This window comes from Homalodisca vitripennis, chromosome 1 (genome assembly GCF_021130785.1).
Source record: "Homalodisca vitripennis isolate AUS2020 chromosome 1, UT_GWSS_2.1, whole genome shotgun sequence".
NCBI classification, from domain to species: Eukaryota; Metazoa; Arthropoda; class Insecta; order Hemiptera; family Cicadellidae; genus Homalodisca; species Homalodisca vitripennis.
In genome coordinates, this window is record NC_060207.1 from 104,251,581 (window position 1) to 104,274,356 (window position 22,776).

Sequence of the window (22,776 nt, forward strand, 5' to 3'; positions counted from 1 at the left end):
AAATCTTTTAAATATCGTACTAATTCTCGCCACATATATGGCACAACTTTTTTCTTTTGATATATCATGTCCCAATAAAGTCATTCAGAGTTTTGACCGTTTTGAAAACTCCACCCGCTGTTGCCTTTGGACATTACACTTAAATTAACTTTATATACAACAGTATTAGTGAAATAAACTAATATTTGAGCAAATTTGAAGTATTTTAAATATTTTATGCATATTCAACAACGTTTTGCTCTAAATAGTACCCCTTTCTTTGAGGCAGCCGTGCAGTGTAAAGCTTGTAGCTCAATGTTATGAACGTAAAATGATAAATAGAACTGACATTTCCGACCAACGGACCTGGCTGAGCGTACGCTCAGCCAACAGTTAGGGCCTTTATTGAGATTCCACAGGATGACTGTTGGATTTTTTACTTCCTAGTCACACGAATGGGATGTCGTCAACACTGTACAGATCTTAGTCAAATTACTAGGCCGTGTAGAAAATGTTGCGTAAGCGACGAATATTGACATGAGTGGGGGGAAAGCGGTGAAATTAAATATTCCTGCGACATGGCGGTAAAATGTTTGTGATTTGGAGGTTTTCATCGTTAAGGTCACTTCCGTGTGGGAACGCATGCGGGTCCATCAGTCAGGTGTAATAACTCCATGTGTTAGGCTACCCGTACCACCACGTGTCGTGTCTGAACGTGAAACATTACTCAAGAAATACTTGTTTAATCCAGCAAAGGCGAACTATTGGAAATTATTATCGGATAGACCGCTTCTTCCCACGTGGCGTTAGGGGAAAATAAAATATTTTAACAATGAATACAAGTAAAGAATAATTTAATTCATTCACATTCGGAGTTTTGTTATTAACACCTCAAACTAAAACAAGCAAACTTAACTAACAAATATACGTAGACTACAATAGAGTTCGCTAAAACTGAATCTAGTCCGTGCCATCGACATGCTGCCGAGTTGTGGGCGGTGAGAACGGAAATAAACCCGTTATCGGGGGAGGGATGGTATCTAACATTTTAAGGCGATTTTTTAAGTTTTTGTCTGGTTTGGAGGTAGTTTTCCGTAATATTTTTTCCATGAATGTGGCATCATTAAGTGGATATTGAATGTCTCATTTCAGCGTCTAAGATCACATGCGTATTTGTAGTTTGTGTTATTTTGACGTCATATTTAAACACTGGAAGGTTGTGTTTTATTATAGTATAACCTCCATTATTGTCAATATACCTAAAATGTGGCTTAGCGATGTTTTAGCCAAATGTTTTAATACACAAGACAATTGAGATATATAAATCCGACTATGTAAGTTATAAGTACTTTAGACAACTTGTTAATAAGTATCTTTTTGGGGAATGCTCCCACAGAAATAGATTAGTGTTTTTGTAAACTTCCTTGTATCCTATGTTTCTAAATATATTTGCCCTTTTATAGACTACACGTACACAGCAACATATTTATAATATCCATAAAAGGAGTTATCTTTGAACAAGTAAATTTATAATAATAATAACACATAATTATAACAATAAAAGCACTATTACTACTAAAAATCATACTACTCAAAAGAAAGAAATCTAACTGATTTTGTCCACACTCCAAACATTTGAAATCCTGGATGTATTAAGAATAATATTTAAATTCCTATGGGAATAAGCGGATCCTCTGCCGAGTAATAACGTTCGAATTTTTAACTCAAAATTGAATTTTCTGAACCATTTTAACACTTCTGAAAGCGAGCGGGCCAATAATACCTTTCTACAAGATGAAAAATATTTAGAATAAGTGTGATCTTCTCTACCTCGAGTAAAACAGATCCAATTTACGTTACGATTTCGTTTACAGATTCAACTAAACCAAACGTTAAAGTCTCCAGAAATTTAGTTACGAAGTTACTGGAAGACTAGGTTTACGAAGTAAAATTATTACACTTTGGACATTAGCACCCGGATATCTGGACGTTTGCAGAAGTGCGAAACCGGACGTTTGGAATTTTATTTTTGTATTGCGAGATTTGTTTCCAAACTATTAAAAATTGTGATTCAGTACAGTTTTAGTCATAGATTTCAGTGATAAGAGTAGCTTTATGCTCAAGAATTTGTTGGAGATGTTTTATAACATAAAAAAGATGTAATATTATAATTTGTGCTCCTAACGAATTTATTCTTGTAAAATTTTGAAAAAGGCAGGAAGTTTTACAGAAAAATAGGGTATTTACAGTCAGTAATCTAAAAAGATGCACAACGGCTTAAAATGGCCCGGTACCCCTCGGTAGTCCCCTGGTAGACATCCCTGGAATCGCTGAGAAAAAAAATTTGGCTTGTACCCAAATGGGTAATCAATTCATTGTTGCTGACTGGAATACATAATATCATACCAAGTAGTCAATCTTGTACTTCAGCTTACTACCGCAGGAAATGGGTACCCATTTACGGATGTAATGAAACGCCTTTGTGTGTTTTCCCCATACGAACACTGTTTAAACTTTAAACACTTTCGCTCTTGTTTTTCGCCATAAATGTATGAGATATATAACCGTTTTTAGTTAATTTTTAAAGCGTATATTTTTTGAGCACAGGAATAATGAAACATAAAAATAACATTTTTTATATTATTTAGAGTAACAATAATAAAATAACGAAAAATCTAAAAAGAGTTTGAATGCGTATTAATCAATTCAATGTTTTAAATACGACATATACTGTACTATCATTCCAACGGTAAGGGCGTAAAAGTGTTTGAAGTTTACCATTATTCTTATCGGTCTAAAATCAAGATGGCCACAATCACAGCCGCTCTTGACCAACTTTGGAATACATTTCGTGAAATGTTAAATTCTGTTTCTTGGTAGTTTTCGTCACTAAGAGAAAATTTGTTTTTTGTTTTGGTGAGCAATCATGATTCAAAATTATTATTATTAAGCGCCAGCAGACACTTTGCTCCGAGATATGAGAGATATGATTGTTTTGATCATACTGATAAATTGGATTCCAACCTATATGTTTTTTAATTGCATAGTAACTCAACAGGCATACTGAGAAGTTAACGTATCAAAACTCGCCAGCGCTGGTGTTGTAATCAACTTTAACGTGGTGCGTTATGATTACCAAAGTAGATTACTTTGGTCTATCCTCGTTTTCAGCCAAGAACACTCTGTCTAGAATTGTAATTAAAATAAAACTACAGATGTAGAAGTGTATTGTGTAAAGGGTCAAACTGAAGTTATATATTTTATCAAAACTGCATGAGGTGGGTCCCAACCTCGCTACGGCCTTGGGCAAGATGGGCTTCTCCAACGCATTCCAAAGATGACACTGGTCTTCAAGGACTCGACCTTGAAGTATTAATGTCGCCGTCGCGCCAAAAATAAACCAGTTGGACAGAGAATCTCTTAAGTGCTCGGTTTTCCCAATGACTTGTCCCCTTGCCAGACGACGCGATGGAGGCGACATACCCGGCGCGGCGTGTACGGATGTAAGAATGCGGAATCTACTTGCCAGCAACAAGCTCCGGGGGATTCCCTTCTCTCAATTCAAGAGCAACAGGATTCAGATGAGATGAGAACCTCGACCCTCTGTTCACTATACTTGTCCCGTTTGGCGTCTTGGTGAGCTCAAAGGTCAAACACAAGAAAGCCATTACAAGTAAAGGTTGGATTAATAGTTTTGTAATATACGCGTTTAAATAAGCTAAAAAAGTAAAAAAAGTAAAGAATGTCTTATTTTACCAGGCGAAGTTAGGCCTAAGAAGCCCTCTCTAACACTTAACCTGGGGACCAACGGCTTAAAGGTGACTTCCTATATTTATGAATATTATCAATTGTTTAAGTTACCTGCCTTTTTAAATCCAGTCCTTTTTATTAAATCGGTTTTGAATAATTCAAACTTTTTATGTGTCATAAAGTACGTGTTTATAGAAACCTAATTTATTATTTGGACTTTATTAATGTTTCAGATTTATTACTTAACGAGGAAATTATCTTGAAATACATCAATATATCATCAACGCTCTCTCGCTATTTAATTTTTATTTCATACATACAGTTTTAATTTTACTTCGGTGACCACAAACAAAAATTAATACCTAACTTTTCCGGGCCCTGAGCTGTTGGAAAAAAATAATTATGTATTGTTCAGTGACAGATGAGCAAGTTATATGATCTACGGAATTACTGTCTGAGTTATGAGTAGTATATTTTGTTTGGGAAACAAGTGCTCGGCCGTCTACTTCATCCTCGGTCTCCTTGACACTGGTCGTATGTAGACTGTGTGACAGTCCACAACACTGTTTACTGAAAAATCTCTAAGATTGTATTTTCCTTTCGATTCGATAAGTTATTTGTCGGGAGCAAAAGTTGATGGAGAACTTGACAGCGACTGATTCATAAACGTAGATTGGGTGGATAGAATGGCAATATGTCGAAGAATTACTACCGCCAATGAACCGCGTCTGAGCGTGAACCGAGCGACACCGACCTACTTACCACCGCCGTACATCCGTTACTCGGGTCCGGCGGTAGCGGCTAGCGACTAGCCAGCACCGTGTAGCGGTGTACCTCGACTCAGGGACTTGTAAGGTCTGATGGCTTCCAGGTCTGCCTGCATCTCGTAGTGTTCTAATGATTTCTACAGTTGATACAGATAAACTGCATTAACTCTGCGACCAATTAGTACGAGTATTATCAGTCACAATTATCTAGATATTTGATTCACTTGGCTTACATTTAGTTTTCGTAACTATTCGCAACATGTAACGCGGCTCCTAGAAAATTATAAATGATAAACCGGCCTTGTCTGACTGTTAAAATAATATTGACAGTTGTAACATTTTTAATGAAAATGTCCAGGGATCGTCCCATTTGTAACTTTTGGGGTGCAAAAACCAGACCCTGATAGAATACTCTCCAGGGTATGTGACTTTGTACTTAGATGTTGGCGTACTTTTAAACATTTTGGGTATTCTGATTGCGACTTTGGAAAATGTGGGACGAAATTTTAAAAGCTCAGTTGTATAAGAACTCTTGAGAGATGTGGGTATGAGTGAATTGGAAGCCTCTGAAAAAATAGAACGATTTTGTAACAATGCCGGTGTTGCCAACCCTGATAGCCAGTTTAGACAAAAAAAACTCGCAAACAATCTGTTGGAAAGCTTATTCTTTACGCATAATTGCATAATGGAGCATTTTACTGATATAATTATTAGTGAATTTCTCCTTTTTTGGAGGTACAATTTTGCCCCAAATCAGCCTATGTTTTTTCCACTATCACTTATTGTTCGTCTAGAAAATAATGCGTAAAAGCAAACATGGGCCGAGCAGAAGAGAGAAAGCCCGTCGAGAAAGCTATGGATGCTAATACCTGACTGTGACCTGGGGCCGGAGTGTAACCTGGCCCGCTCCATCGTGCCCAAGGTGTAGTACTCCAGAGAGCTGGACATACCTATCTCACTTCTCTATGGCGTGGCAGTATAATCAGATAGGTTTTAGTTATGTGGGAAGTTAATAAGCCAAAGGAACATAAACTATGTTCGTTTCCCAGCAAATAGCGTAATCGACCAATCTAGCCTATACTCACTAAATAGTGCCAAATTATGACAGGAGGTTTCTCCAGTTACAAACATTGTTTCGTCATGTCAAGTATTCTAGAAGATTCTGAAAAGTCTGGGTTGGAACAGCATTTGGATCGCTATGGTTTCACATTTTTACAGTAAATCAATGTTAATTTTTTAAAGATAATTCTGTATGTAGATATATTTGAAACCATTATTAAACACGTAATGCACATTAACATTTTTAAAATCACTAAAACCCTCTTTAAAACATGTTTTATACTAAATTCATAATTTATAGTTAAATAGAAACTAATAAACTATTATTAGTTTAAACGTGTTTAAATTAAAATAATAACTCATCTATAAATATTTACAAATTAAACCTGCTCACCATGAACAGCTTTCTATACAACCACCATACACTTTCTATAAATTAACTGATTTTAACCAAAAGTTTTATGAACATTTTACAAAAAAGATATTAACTTAGGGTGGTATTTTTGAATTTTTTGGATTTTAGGAATTTGAGATTCACACAGCTTTTTTATAGTATTATGAGTGGTTTCAATACGTGAATTTTAATTCAGAACGAATGTTTCATGGAAAAGTATTAACTTGGGAGTGTGTACGTATAATGCCTAGGGGATGGAGTTACACGGCATAAATATTACTGGTTTAACAAGTCATGGATCCTACGCATACACGGACTTTAACCAACGTTAGAATCCGTGGAAGTGTTAACACAGAAAACTACTGAGCGCCTCCAGGTGGCTTTAGAAAGCGGGAATTCCTAGAGATTGGGCCCACTGTCTCTCAAAGACAAGATGGTTCTAGTAGTGGGCGTTTTTAACTGACTAATGGTCCAACCACCGGAGGCTTTTAGAAGCCAAGTCGGCTCCTATTAGAGACGAGATGGTTTGAAAGGACAGAATCTCAGGCGCCAGGACTCTGCAGAAGTCCTAAAGGTCCGGAGATCGTAATAATGATGCAGAGGTAATCGGTTGCTGTTTGGTGGAGCAAGACACGAAAAATCAAATTAAGAAAGCCTTCATTAAAGAGGCAGAGTGAGGGATAGAAAAGCTTCTCAACAAGGGCTGAGGCCCCATATCATTAACAAATAATTAACAATAAAATTAAACAAAAAACAAATTTAAGAAAAATTAACAATACACAGGCCAAACGAAATTTAAATATATATTTATAATAAAATATAAACAAAATGACAATTTATATAAAATGTAGCGATCCCCTCGTGTACGTGTGAGTTCTGGGGCCACATGGCAAGAAAGAGACATATCTCTAAATGTATATTTGGAACTAAAGGCTGATTAATTATAATTTAAATAAACCGAGACCGGTTTCAGATAAGCGTATTTATAGGGTTATAATGATTACATTACTTAATTCATAATATAATAGCATTTCAAGCATTGTGTGTGTGTGTGTGTGTGTGTGTGTGTGTGTGTGTGTGTGTGTGTGTGTGTGTGTGTGTGTGTGTGTGTGTGTGTGTGTGTGTGTGTGTGTGTGTGTTTACGTTATAACGCAGTTATATCCACAGTAGTGATCAAATAAATTCATAATTTTGTAAAGTGCTACACAGTCATCTAATAAGCACAAATTTGTTATGGTATGAAACAGAATACAGTATTGTTATTTAACAGACTAAAATATTTTTAATAAGTGTGTGTGTGTGTGTGTGTGTGTGTGTGTGTGTGTGTGTGTGTGTGTGTGTGTGTGTGTGTGTGTGTGTGTGTGTGTGTGTGTGTGTGGGTGTGTGTGTGTGTGTGTGTGTGTGTGTGTGTGTGTGTGTGTGTGTGTGTGTGTGTGAGTGTGTGAGTGTGTGTGTGTGTGTGTGTGTGTGTGTGTGTGTGTGTGTGTGTGTGTGTGTGTGTGTGTGTGTGTGTGTGTGTGTGTGTGTGTGTGTGTGTGTGTGTGTGTGTGTGTTTACGTTATAACGCAGTTATATCCACAGTAGTGATCAAATAAATTCATAATTTTGTAAAGTGCTACACAGTCATCTAATAAGCACACATTTGTTATGGTATGAAACAGAATACAGTATTGTTATTTAACAGACTAAAATATTTTTAATAAGTGTGTGTGTGTGTGTGTGTGTGTGTGTGTGTGTGTGTGTGTGTGTGTGTGTGTGTGTGTGTGTGTGTGTGTGTGTGTGTGTGTGTGTGTGTGTGTGAAAGGTTTATAATAAAGATTCACATAAAGTAGCCTACTTGCTCCACTGGGATAATAATAATAAACATTTTTACTAACATTATACATATATAAAATTATATGTACTATATGTTAAGAATAAATATTGTTATATATTTACGACTTATTAAAAATATTTTAGTCTGTTAAATAACAATACTGTATTCTGTTTCATACCATAACAAATTTGTGCTTATTAGATGACTGTGTAGCACTTTACAAAATTATGAATTTATTTGATCACTACTGTGGATATAACTGCGTTATTACGTAAACCAAACCGAGAATGTCTTCGTAGGAAACTATCTCAGGCCAAAGTAAGAAATCTTTCTTTGGCCTGTGAGACCTACATACTCAACTCTAATCGCCGTTAAAATGCCAACACAGCATACAGCAGCAATTATATGTTGGATGTATAATGAGTGCAACACCACGGAAAATATTCGCGCATGCGCTTTGGCTCTTTTTAATTGTCTAACTCATCATCCTCGGTCGTTATAACAGTGTCCTATTCCGGCCTCGAGTGGGTCGAGAAGGGAATTGCTTGGGCGGAATGTACTCGTGTCGGTGGAGAACAACTATTTACCAAGTACTTGTACCCACGCATACTCGTACATCACATTATTCTATAATATCTCACAAGAACTCCTCAAATACGAACCCAGTGGTAGGCTATACCAACACCCAATAAGAATCCCCATCGATACCTGCACCTTCCAGTTACCGGTTGGAGTATATTGACTAATATTCATATTTCTAAGATTCCCAGGCGTGTATTCCACGTTTGTTGTAGAGCTCGAGTTCAAAACCACGTTAACTACTTCAGTTTTTATTAGCTACACGGTGGATACGGCTTTATCGAAAATGTAATTTTATTTTGGCACAGGAGTTGATATTTTGAGTGCTTTTCACGCTTAGATAGTGGCAAATACATTATAACAAGCAGACATTGATGCTAGTCACTCTTACAGGTGCAGTGATGAATCAACAGCATCATTTTTTTCATTGAGTACCATAGCTTGAAGCCTTGTAGTTAAACAAGCGTGGTTTTAGTTTTTTAAGAGTGCCATAGCTTCAAGAATATTGCTACAAGAACGGCAAGTGTTGTACAGATTCATGTAAGTGGCTCGTCACACCACATGAATCGAATCGGGGAAATGAAAAGGAGCCAGTACAGTGCCATAACTTCTCTAATAATTTGTACATATTTCGTCATCTTTTTCGTTTAAAAGTATAATAGCCTACCTATTTGCACAATATTGCGCTTGGTCAGCCGCCAATTGTGCAGATACCAAGGTATGTCTCGTGCGTCTCAGTAATATAGCCTACTAACTTCGATGGATTCAGATTCCGTTTTTCACGATGCTACATTATAGCCTGCACATACGCCAAATATCCAAAAAAAATTCCTATTTTGAAAATGAAAATACGTTCAATCGGCTTAGCTTAAACAAATAAAAGTATAAAATAATTAATATCTTCACTATTATACTAGCTTTGATCAGCTCTTAATCTTATTTCTTGTTTTTTCCAGATGAGTCACCTGTTCAACATGTTCGCCAAGCAAGTGACAGAACACTGCGACTCATCTACGATGCCCGGTAGGTATCACGTGACCAATCCATTCATGGTATCCTTTTGTTGTTTTCCAGTTCACTTCACCACGACCGCGTCACGCCCGAGCTCATATTGTTGTGATACTCATCTCGACAGGGCCGTAACTAGTGAAGAGGGTCTGGGATGTGGGGAAACCAACGGCCGTCCTATACCTATAATGTTCATGTCACAGCAACCAATTTATTTTTTCCCTCAGAAGTTGTTGTGTCTTTTATAACAATGTTGTTTAGGTTTGTTCTATGTAAAACAGACTTTTGAGTTGGGGTGCTTTGCTTGTAAAAGTACTTACATGGTTTGCATGCCAAATTCTCGCTAGCAACCAGACTAATGGACTTATGATGGTTGGTGTTATGTGTATATTGCCATACTCTTGTGGCAATAGCGCATCCAAGATTTCAGTTGGGGGAACCTGTCAACTCTAATATCCTGTGAAGGTAGATGGGCATCGTCTTATTTTGTGTTATATATTAAAAGTAAAAAATATTTGGAAAATGTGGACCAACCCCCAGAACAAAATAATTTGATTATTTAGAAGCCGTAGTAACCACAACCCTCAGCAGTTATAAGCTCCCGTTAACTACTTAAAGTGCATGTAGCTATGTTTCTATATTCAACTACATGAGAGGCGATCGCCTATAGGAATACCTCGGAATCAAATTGTAGCAGTGAGTGGAAAATAATTATTGTAGTAATGCAAATTCCTAAGCTTAATAGACATTAGTCGAGGAGACAATCAATAAAAATTTATTTAATTGGTGTATTTTTTCGAAAAATTACTATGATTTTATATACATTTTTATGATAAAAAAGAAAACAGATTATTTATATGTAAGGGTCTAAATTACGACTATCCTGGTGTAGTAATACGCCCAAGCCCACCTGCCACGCTCCGTATCCACGGCAACGTTAAATATATCAAAGTTCCGTTCAGACTTAGTGCTTGGTAAAAGTAGCTAATGCAATGAAAGAGCAGGAAGTCGAAGCTCCTTTTGGACGCCTAAAAAACTTTGAGACTATCCAACAAAGGTATTTTCTTTGGACTGTCTCAATTTACTGCTTCATCGGTGTAATTTCGGTACTTCAGACAATGGTTGCATACTACTGAGGATGGCTTAAATCATCACATGTAAATATTTATCGTTCAAAATTCGGATAATTTAAATCTAAAAAGACTTTCCTAGCATTTTGAACAATATTGCTTACATGTTCTTAAATGATCAATTTGTAATCTACAAGAAGAGCAAGATTCTCATGATATAGCCTACTTTCTCTTGGTCCTAGTATTCCTAATCCCTCACAAAGAGTGCAGGCTTGGTATTGTAAAATTACTAATACCGTTTCCTTTGTTTCAACTTTGTTATTGACGATGGAAGGTTTGATAGGATAACAGGATTTCAGATATTTGTTATACCTTTTGTAATATATAACGATGGCAAAGTTCCGAAATCCTGTTATCCTTTCAATACCGTTTTACTGAATTTCTGGAGTATGCTGTTGATTTCAGCCCACCCCACAGCGGAATCATTATGAAAGGTACCTTAGACGGAAGAGTGTCAAGTTTCCGATTGGCGATCACTGTTGTACGAGTGAGAGTGGGAAAGCATTCCTCAACTCCAAATTAGAACCTTGCCGCTAATGTCTAGGAACACTTTCCCTTTGGACTGAACACTCAACAACTCCACTCGGTTACTTCACTAACCTGTCTAAAAATTCCACTTAAAAAATATAAATCACTGATACAATTCAAATCATACTAATTTGGCTGTGGATTATGAGTACGCATATGGTCATTTGTGTAATTTTTGAACACAGTGATGCGGTACTTGCGAATTATTTTTATATAATAAAAGTAGAAAAGGTGTTCATCCGACAAAAGCTAACGTCGCTAAGAAATGTCATTAAAACTCTCGGATAGCGTAATCCAGCAACAAAAGGAAAACTAGGTGTGACAGACATGAAGGGGCAAAATTTGGAATTTCAGTGAATTCGACACATAATTCGGAAATGAAAATGTGTGTTCAAGAGAGAAAGTGTTACAATTTCATCCTCGGGAGAGAATCCTTGTGATACTAAGCAGCAAGGATATTGAGATCACTGTTGTGTCCCTACCGGAGCTAAAGCTGGTCGTACTCTGCTTTTATAGATCTCCAGACGGTCTAGAAAGCATATTTTTTTATTTCTCAGGTTCTTCCTATTTTAAATTGAAGCCATTTATTATCATTGCTGGAGATTTTAATATCAATTTGCTTAGTAAATCGAAACGAAATAACAACTTTCTTCATTAAATTAATAGTAATTTGTTGAACTATTAATGGTATTTATTACAAGGCAATGCAAAAACGGTGGCTCTTGCATTGACAACATTTGAACAAACCAAACCTACCAATACATAAATTTTAGTCAGCTATTCATTGGGCGGTGTGAATAAAAAACGAGTACGACTATTATTTACTTACAAGTAAAATGTAACAAGTATTTAAAACCCCGAGTAAACCGATGTGAATAAAGCGTCGAGTTTACTTGCAACCGTGTACTCGCCAACCCCGAGGGTATACTAGCAAGTATTTACTCGCGAGACAACTGACTGCACAAGAAAGACAAGTAAATACTTGTAGCGCCACACAGACTACATGCATCCTCTCCTGTTGTAACTTGGTCTGTTTTTTCGCCTAAATCGACTCCCCGTCATTACTCACAAGTCAGTTGTCGTTACCGTTTGTTTTTGTCCTCTTGCAGCTATGAATGAAAGTGGTGTGACTTCCAGTTGTGACAATAGGGCTATTTTTGTAGCGTTATTGAAAGACTTTAGTGTTGTGCTAAATAAATCCATGTTGCCTAAAGTTGCATTTGCTAAAGAGATGGCATGGGGATGTTTAGCCGACCAGTTTTCGAAAAACGTTGGGAAGCAAACTAGTGTTGGACAGTTAAAAAAGCTATTGAACAATATGAAAACCGCAGTCAAGAAAAAAACTGATGTCAACGCAACAGGAAATAAACCAATAACATTGTTGTCATGGGAGGCAGATTTCCTAAAAATTTCCGAGTCAAACGAGAACCCAATTTATTGCAAAATACCTGGGGCTTCATGCGTTGGATTGGGAACAAGTTCTACGTCGCCATTGCCTGAACTTAATGAGGAGAATGAGAATAGTGAAGACGAAGATGACCCCGTTGACATGTTAGCATCAAACCAGTCCATCACACCAGTGACTTGCAAACGTAATAGCGATGCGACGAAGTTGAAAAAAAATAAGAAATTGAAACTCTCAGCTGAAAACTGAGAGACGTCAAAGTTGACAACTGGTGAGCTGCAGCGTTTATTATTACTTGAACAAATTAAGCTAACAAGACTTCTGGCTGAACGTGAACAAATGATGATAACGGAGTTGAACCTAAGAGCTGCACCAACGAACGGAGTCCGTTGAAAAAACGCGTTGTGGTTGAAGAAGACGATGTCTTAAAGGAATTTTTGTTGTTGAAATAAATTGTATCCTGTTTAATAAATTGTATCCTGTTTCCTTTCCTAAAATATTCCTTTTCTGTAAAAAAAAATAAAATAAAAAAAATAAAATAAAAACTAAAAAAAATAATAAAATAAATAAAAAAACAAAAATAAAATAAGTATATGATGTACGTCACATGTGCGCCTCTATACGTGATGTAGGTATGAAACCAAAACGGCTTGGTTAAATGCGTAACGTAGGCGCATTCCCCAGGGCCCATGGTCTGAGCAGACGGAACTGCGCCCTAGGAGCGCTAAAAGATCAAAGAATCGTAGTGCTTGTGATGGCTCGGCCCCGCCCCGCCCCCAGCGTCTGGCCTGACCACGGACCGTGGAAACGCGCCTTACGCAGCTGTACGCAGTTTGTCAGGTAATGGCATGACCGGTGGAGGGCTCATAGGCTGGTGGTATATGCGCATTTGCTTTTCCAGCAGGCCATGTTAAACCTGACATATTGTAGGCCCACACACACACATGCGCACATGTGACATACTTAAAAAGATATATTTTAGTTTTTTATACTTTTTTATTACTTTGTTATTTTTATTTTTTCACATATGGGATTGGAATTGGAGTAAAGGAAATAGGATTAAATTTATTTCCATGTCAAAAATGTGTATTTTATAATCAGATTATTACTAATTTCTAATCGTTTTTTTGCTGACCACGTCGTCTATTTCTAATTTCATTCCGATCTAAATTATATACAGGTACATTTTCTTCAGCCACATCATTTTCGATTTCGTCTTCCAATTCCCAAGCATCATTCAAATGTTTTGCTACATTGTGAAGCACTGCACAACTTATTTACTAAATTGGGAACATTTTTGACTGCTATTCTAACTTGGCTGGATAGTATGGGGAAAAACGACGTTTCATCTGGCCAAAAACTCGTTCAATGATGACTCTTTCCTGAGCATGGGTCAAATTGTAATTCCGCTCACGGAGCATTTCTTGGTTCGTCAAAAGGAAGTCAAGTAAACCAAGGAGTAATTCCATATCCGCTATCACCAAGGAGACAAACATCACCATCGGCGCACCACGTCCTGAATTCCACTCACATCGCCAAATCCTGCCATCATGTACACTCCCTGGCCATTGAGCGTCCACACTTGTAATTTTTTCATTAGCGTCACAAGTCATCTGAATGTTTATTGTTGTTTTTCCTTTTCTGTTCACATACTCGTCGCGCCGAATTCCGAAGGTTTCATAATATGCACGTGAGTGCAATCTATAGCACTAATGACAGTCGGAATGCGAAATTTTGATGCCCAATCTGCCTTGGCCTGATCCATATCTTCAATAGTGCTTGGAAATTTAATCCAATCTTCAGACTTCGACACTATTTTATCCAATACACTTGAAAATGTTCTGCTGACGGTACTTCTTTCAACCCCCCATGTCGTTGGCAACAACCACTTTGGAATCCTGGTTCACTAACGTATCTTAGAAAAATTTCCATTTTTTTCCGTGCAGTTAATCCTCCACCTCTTCCATCAGTATTTTGATCAAGAAAGTGCGAAGTGAGAAAATCTACGTTTTCGCTCTCAAACCGTTAGTAGTCCCCTTAGATAGATCGGGACTTATATCACGCCGGTCTCTATAACGTTTCACACCACGCAGGTTCATTAATGCAGCCATCTTTCGTGTACAAGTACGACTGCAAGTCTGGGGTCGGGTTGACTTGCAAATGGACGAGTATTTACTTGCTACAGAAGTATTTACTTGCGTTTATTCGCACAAAAATTGGCATTTTTCGGTGGTATACTAGCCTATCAAGTATTTACTCACGTGCAAGAGTAAATACTTGTTTTATTCACTTCAATTTTTGCGTTTACTTGTCATTTTAAAATGTTCAAGTATTTACTTGTCCTACTCGTTTTTTATTCACACCGCCCATTATCAGCACTTGCTTGTCGGACCACAAACGGCAAACTTTATTTACGTCTTTACTGTACATTATACAGTATATAAGACAAACTGTAAAAAATTCATGTTTGTTATTTAACGCTCAAAACAATAAGTATTTTAGAAATGTAATTATTAATTTTTGAAGGTTAGGACAGACTTCATAGAAAGCTCTGTTGAAGAAAAATATTTTAACACTTACTGACATTTCTCTTGATTATTTTCTGTTTCCATTTCCAGTTATTAGAAAATAGTGAAATCATATGTGCGGCCCCAATAGATTAATCAGAGTATACTTTATAATAGAGGAGGCTTCAAGATGCTTACATCTTAAGAGGGATGATGGTCATGTTAGGATAAAACAATTTTGTAACGCCCTAGAAGTCGAACATAGAAATTTGATCAAACAAACGAAATCTGAATTTGGACTTCCCATCTTCAAGTCGGAACCCTCGTCAGTTAGGGCGACCTGGCAGGTGATAAATGGTAGTATATCCAACTCTAAATATTCTATATGCGAACTCTTTTTTTCTTTAATATTATTGATATTTTTGAGACAATAGATTCAATGCAATATTTAACGAGCAGACACAGATTGGAATTTTATGACCTATATGTTTCTTTTGTAAAAGACTATTTCTATGAACATGTCCATCATTCTATTACTCAAGGTATTTGTCCAACTGAGTTTACATTCTCAATACCTATTCCGATTCCAAAAGGTAACAAAAAGTCCGATATAAATTTTCATTATTCAGTATGCATTGTACAGTTTTTTTTATAGAGTACTTGAAATTTGTTTTTAATCGATTATATATTTATTTTCAAGTATTTAACCTTCTCTCACCCAACCAACTTGGTTTTAGACCTTTATTGCGAATGATGCAGTATCACATTTTCTCAAAGAAGTTATGTTAGCCTTTGAGCCCAATCAGTGATCCCTGTGTCTATTTTGTGATCAAAGTAAATCTTTTAATGTCGTTAATCACAAACTTTTAATAAATAAACTTAAACATCATGCCATGCTGAAGTGGTTTGAGTCTAAACAATTCGCCTACAATATGTTCAGCTTACCCCTAAAGGCTCTTCAGGTCCGAGTTCCTACCAGTGTTCCTCATGGTTCTGTTCTGGATCGGTTATTGTTTACGATCTATATCAGTGATTTTCCTAAATATCTGCATTCCTCCTCATTTAGGTAATCTATTTGTTACTTTATATGCTGATGACACGATTATTATACATCGTAAAATAAATAATCATAATCTCTTCGAAAATGTTACCAGTGATTTTGAGAAACTCACGAGGGGGTTTCATGCCAATCGTTAGTTTTTCAATGTTTTTAAAATAAAAATTGAAAAACATTTTTATTTTTGTCTTTTTGTCTTAGTATTTTCACCATTATACGTGAAAATACTAAGAATTAATTGTTTTAATTTACTTTTCATGATCGAAAAATAGAACGTGCTCGTGAATCCAAATTCTTAAGACTTCAATTGGAGCAAACTGCACCAAATACAGTTTAAACCTAGTATCATTGAGTTAGTAATAGAATTCTTTGTTGCACTAGATTCTATTCTGTATTAGTAGTAAGCCTGGATGTCAAATTGCTTTCCTTTGTTTGTACTTTGCACGCTCTATTAAGTTGAATCAATATTTCATCACACTTTACGTAAAGATTAACTTGGTAGAACATTTCCAAATCAAACTTCAGTAATTGCACTAATCACATTACAAATCTTTACAAGGCTTGATCTAACCATTCGTTAAAATGTACGTAATTTAAACTTATCAGTAATCTTAAAAAAACTTGATTTAACAATCTAAAATATAATTCGGCTGAAATCAGGTTTGCTAAAAAGTTGATCAGATTTTGACATGATTATTTAATCAAATTTTATCAGGCCTGATTTATTCGTATACAGTGAGATAAAATGGTTCTCTTTCTGTGTTCAGGGTAAAGTAGAAACTTATTCCTTATTTAATAAAAAAAATAAAAAGCTACTTCAAGAATCGAGGAAGGAAAACTAATTTATACAAATATAATGTATTGCCAAATTAAGAGCTTGTGAGACAGCTTTCTTAAACAGTACTTTTTCTAGATTGCAACAAGGTGCTGATGGTATATGGACTGTCAAACCTAGCCAAGATGGGTGACGAGAGTCTGGACAAGATGGATCCTTATCAGCGAGGTGCCATGGATATCAGTGAGTACTCATAACAGCTAATTCATTATACATAACGGAGCTCTAATCAGTGGCGTAGCGAAGGGGGGGGGGGTCCAGGGGGTCCGGACCCCCCCCGAAATTTTAAAAACATATTAAAATATAAAGCATGGAGCAGGAGAAAGAAGGACAGTTGTCATTACTCTTGTCTACAAACATTAAATTGATTGATTTTCACTGATTGAAGTGACCGTTGTTAAAAATATAATTGTCCTTTCATCATAAAGTATCAAACGATACTTTTGGGCTCGGCCTTTCGGATAGTGTAGTGTAATCACGGTATTTCTATACAGCGCGGTCACGTGACGTCGCAAAGTCACCTGAACCGTAACACGACGAACAGTTTAAATTAGCGACCACTTCGTTCAAATTCGTCGTGGGGACGTAAAGTGACTGCTTAGAATTTAAGTTACGACGTTGATTTTAGGTGTCATTAAACTGTAAACGTGTATATAATTATTGAAAAAAATCACTTTCGGACGGAAAATACACTTGAAAACTCTACTGATTAGGACCTTCAACTAATTTGAACTTCAATGATTGAGGTAAACGTGGGGTTTTCGATTGAGTTAGGACGACGATTTTTGTTATCATTAAACTGTACACCGTACCTATATAATTATCGAGAAAAAAATCACTTCCGGTCGGTAAATACCGAAGAAAAGCTCTCTACAGATTCAAGTTTTGACAATTTTGGATTTCATTGGTTGAGTGGTTGAGGTAAAAGTTGGTACTTAGGATTATGTTAGGACGGTGATTTTAGGTATTAATTCAACGCCCGACTAATACATATATAATTATCGAGAAAAAAAAAACAATTAAATCACTTTAAATTAGCGACTTTTTTCCTATGGAGTCCCACAGGGATCTATACTTGGACCAGTCTTGTTCCTTGTGTACATCAGCAGGCGGAACTCATCGCTCCTGAGAGGGAAAATGGGTCCAGTATGTTGACGATACAAACGCTCTGCATTAAAGCTCTAACAAAACATGAATTAGAAATTATTTCCTTTTTAGAACTGAATTCATGTATTCAGTTTTTTTCTAAATTAAATCTGAGGACCAACAACTTCAAATCAAATGCACTAAATTTCTGTTTGCGGCAAAAGAGAGATTGAGGATCGCGCTGCTGTGATGGCGGACGATGTCTTCATAGAGGAAAACTGATTCCAACCAAGTTCCTCGGAATGTACCTTAATCGAAGTCTGAATTGAGACAATCACATTGAAAGTACCTGCTCAAAGGTTTCTTCAGGCATTTATGCTTTACGGAACCTTTCCAAATTTTGCTCCCGGGATGTACTAAAAATGGCCTACTTCGGCTTTGTACACCCCCATCTAATGTACGAGTTGAGGCTATGGGGCAGCTGTTCTAAATACAAATTTGAGCGAGTATTTAGAAGTCAAAAGAAAGCTGTCCGCATCATTTCAAAATTGAAATCCCGAAATTCATGCAGAGATGCCTTTAGGGAGCTTGGATTTCTAACTTTGCCCTGTCTCTACATCCTCGATGTCGCCCTGTACTGCCGATTTAAGTGCGAGTTCGTCCGGGGCAGGGACGTCTATCAATATGGGACAAGAGGCAGGGACAACCTTCGGTTACATCCGCACAGAAAAGCCGCATTCAAAACGTTTGCCATCCGAGGTTGGTGTTAAGCTGATCAACAAGCTCCCTGAGGAAATAAAAAATTTTGAATGAACCAACAAAATTTAAAGCTCGATTGAGACACTTTTTGGCGTCGAGGGTGTTTTATTCAGTGGAAGAGTTTATGCTGAGCCGCTGGGATGAAATTAAAGTAATTCGGTCATCCTCTATTTCTGGTGGAAAAATTTAGAAGATTTTAAAAACGTATGGCTGTAAGTATGTATCAGTCTTAGGAATTGAGTGTGGACTGTGTATGAACGGGTATGAATGGGGGCAATTTAAAATAGATATACATATTTCTAAATAATTTAATTTGACGATTGTACGCAATTTTTATTACTGTTGACACACAATAAAAAGTTTTATTATTATTACCTCCGGTCGGAATATACCGAGGAAAAGCTCTACTGATTCAGATTTTGACGATTTTGGATTTCACTGGTTGAGTCGTTGAGATAAAAGTGGTACTTAGAATTGTGTTAGAACATTGATTTTAGGTATCAAATTGAACGCCGACTAATATCTTTATAATTATGAAAGAAAAATTGAAAAATCGCCTCCGGTCAGATAATACACCGGAAAAAACTCTACTGATAAGAAGTTCCGACTACTTTGGATTTCACTGACTGAGGTATATTTTTTTATTTTACAATAGTACATTCCGATCGGAAGTGATTTATTTTTGTTTTTTTTTTCTCGATAATTATATATTTATTAGTCGGAGTTGAATTAATCTCTAAATTCAAACGTCCTAACATAATTAATTATAAGTACTACTTTTACCTCAACCACTCAACCAGTGAAATCCAAAATCGCCAAAACGAATCAGTAGAGAGCTTTTCTTCGGTATTTACCGACCGGACAAGTGTTTTTTTTTCTCGATAATTATATAGGTAGTCGAGTACAGTTTAATGATGACAAAAAAAATCGTTCGTCCTAACTCAATAAAAAATACCACGTTTACCTCAATAACCAAAGTCCGAAGTTAATTGAAGTTCTAATCATTAGAGTTTTTCAGGTGTATTTCATTTCCGACCGAAAGTGATTTTTCCGATAAATATATACTCGTCTACAGTGTAATGATACAAAAAATCGTCATTATAACTCATTCATAAATTACCCCAATCAGTGAAATCCAAAGTGGCCGAACTTCTAATCAGTAGAGTTTTTCCGGTGCATTTTCCGACCGTTGCGTTAGTTTGATCTGTACCCGAGCTACGCTTGAAAATCGCCCTTCTTTTCTAAAGGGTTTTCGGCCGTCAGTGGCCCAAATGTCCCCGAAGGGGTATTTCATTTTCTCCACAGAATATAGTTGAGTCAATTATATGCTTGAGTGAAGCTCTGTTGTGTTTCTTTTTCTTTCTTATCACTTTGGTGCCTTCTACCCGGCCAGAATCGAACTTCGTAAAGTTTCTGTAGCTATACAGAAAATTTGTGGTACTTAGAGTTGCTGTGAGAGTTTAATTTGCCTATAACATATTTCCACTTTCTATAAGGCGTAGTTACTAAAGCTCCATGTTTTTGGTATTTACCTTTTACCAGTGAATTCATTGGCAAATAACACACAAAACGTCCCCGGATCCCCCGGTTTTCGGACCCCCCCCGAACGAAATTTCTGGCTACGCTACTGGCTCTAATTGTGTGGTATGCAATACCGAACACACTGCCACATGATCGATTGAATCTAAGGATATGGTATTTTACAATATTTATGTCAAACACTAACTAAAGGTAATAACATTTTTCATGTATATGAATTTTCAAGTAATATTTCATAAAACAGCATGATAATAAAGATGGGTTAAAAATGCTAAGTAATGTATATTTTAATATAAAAGACATTTTTATTTCTTCCACAATTTGAATTTATTTTAAAAGCGCTTTTCCGGTTAGATCACGGATAAACTAAAATGAAAACTCGGTGCCTACAGTTTTAACTCAAATTCATGTAGTTTTAGTATTTTTGAATAATTTGATCAATAAGAAATCGTTTGAAGTAAACAAAAATGGAAGTAAGTTATAAATATAAAACCACTAATGGCAAAAAATTGGTTACCTTACGGTAAATAAAATCATTCTCAATTACGCAATGAGCGACACTGTCATGGAGGTAACTCCATCACCGAATATGGTGATCACAGCAGGGTATCAAACGTTTACACGCTATCTACTGCAGACAGGGTGATAGAAGGATAGAGTGAAGGAATAGAACAATGCCTATCCCTGTTGAGACAACATCGCCGCATAGACACTAAGCTGTCCAATTGAAAACTTAATTACGTATGTAGATACATTAGTTCATTAATTTTAGTCATAGATTACTATTTTATACAATCAGTGCTTGTTTTTATATAATATACTTATGGTAGTTGACTATAATACTACTATAACATAAACAGCCAATTAGAATTTATAACCAATGTAACTGGAGACTAAATCTGTACAAGCAACTAAAGTTGAAAAATTAGTCTTTAGGCTATTTTAAATAACTGATCGGAATCTGTGACTAATTTAAGCAGAGACTAAGTCTGTTCAATCAACTAACAGTATTAGTCTGTAGAAAAACTAGTCTTAATACTAATTTCACTACTTGCAGCAATAATTGGTTAAATAAAAGTAACCGAACTAATCAGTTATTTTAGTTCAGTTATTCCCACCACTATGATTCAGTACACTCACATCCAGACCTGAGTACAGACTATGCAGTTAGAAGCCTTGTGTGGGTTGCCTTCCCTTCATCACTACATGAAGGAAGAGGCGGCCCTCGGTGCTGTAAGAATGCATCAAGGAACGAAGGAAGTCAAGCTACTTGACTGGCGTATAAGAATAATTAATAATTGGGCCCTTACATACGAGGGCTGTTCAAAAAGTATCGGGACCTTCTATCCTCCCGCTGAAACGAATGAAGGGCTGGCGGCCAAGTTTAGTGGGGATGTGGAGGGGACTGTCATGCGCGCACATGCACTGTTTCGTATCATGACAAAGCTTCAGTGCTGGCAGTCAACTTAGTAGTAGACCTCTCTATTGTGTTCGGTGGTGTTTATTAAGTTATAACATTACAGAAAAACTTAAGCAGTACTGCATTAATTTTTTCCAAAAGCTTGGCGAATCGTAAGTGGAAACAACTTGCAAGATTTAACAACATTTTGGGGAGTCTACCATGAGCAGTAGTCGAATAAAAGAGTGGTATTATCTGTTCAAAAATGGTCAAACGTTAGTGGAAAGTGAATCGTGTTCAGGCAGGTCATCGACAAGCCGGAATGAGAATGTTATTGAACAAGTGCGAAATTTAGTCACCGAGGACCGTTGTCTTACAGTCCGAGAACTGGCATAGGAAATTGGAGTCAGCATTAGATCAGTACATTCGATTTTAACAAGGGATTTTAAAATGAGAAGAGTGTCCTCAAAATTTGTTCTAAAGTTGCTGACAATGGAGCAAAATCAACTTCTCCTTGAAATTGCACAAGACATGCTGGACAGTGCAAACAATAATCCTGACTTCCTGAACACAGTGATCACTGGTCATGTATCCTGGATTTGTGGATACCCCGGAAACCAAGATGCAATCATCACAGTGGAAACACACAACATCTCCAAGACCAAAAAAGCACGGCAAGTTCGCAGCCAAGGTCTTCTTCGACTCCAGTGGGAGTGGTGCATCGTGAGTACGCACCACACGGCCAAAACATCACAAAAAAGAATACTATCTTAATGTTCTTCGTCGCCTACGTAATGCTGTGCGGCGCAAACGACCGAATCTGTGGGCAAAAAAAACTTGGCAGGTCAATCACAATGCACCTGCCTACTCTGCATATCTAATTCAGAGTTTTCTCGCTAAAAACAACACTCCCCTGGATTGCCAAGCTCCATACTCCCTCGACATGGCTCCCTGCGACTTCTGTCTATTTCCTAAGCTGAAAATGCCCCTGAAAGGAACTCAGAATACGACTGCTGAGTTTAACAGCATTCCAAAACATGCCTTCCAGAAATGTTTTGAACAGTGGGAGCGAGGGGAGAAGTGTGCGCATCACCAAGGAGACTAAAGGGGGTTAGAAGTTTGTAGCTTTAGTTCAATAAATGCACTTTTAATTATCAAAAAGTCCGATACTTTTTGAAC

General features: G+C 36.8%; 1 protein-coding gene across 1 annotated transcript in view; it reads left to right on the plus strand.

Annotated features, from left to right (window-relative positions):
* Window positions 1-22,776, plus strand: part of LOC124368515 (rhythmically expressed gene 5 protein) — a 39,969-nt gene that overhangs the window by 12,460 nt on the left and 4,733 nt on the right. Inside the window, exons 2-3 of the mRNA XM_046825760.1 lie at window positions 9,301-9,367; window positions 16,893-16,997. Coding sequence (XP_046681716.1) covers window positions 9,301-9,367; window positions 16,893-16,997 — 172 coding nt within the window. The remainder of the gene's footprint in view (window positions 1-9,300; window positions 9,368-16,892; window positions 16,998-22,776) is intronic.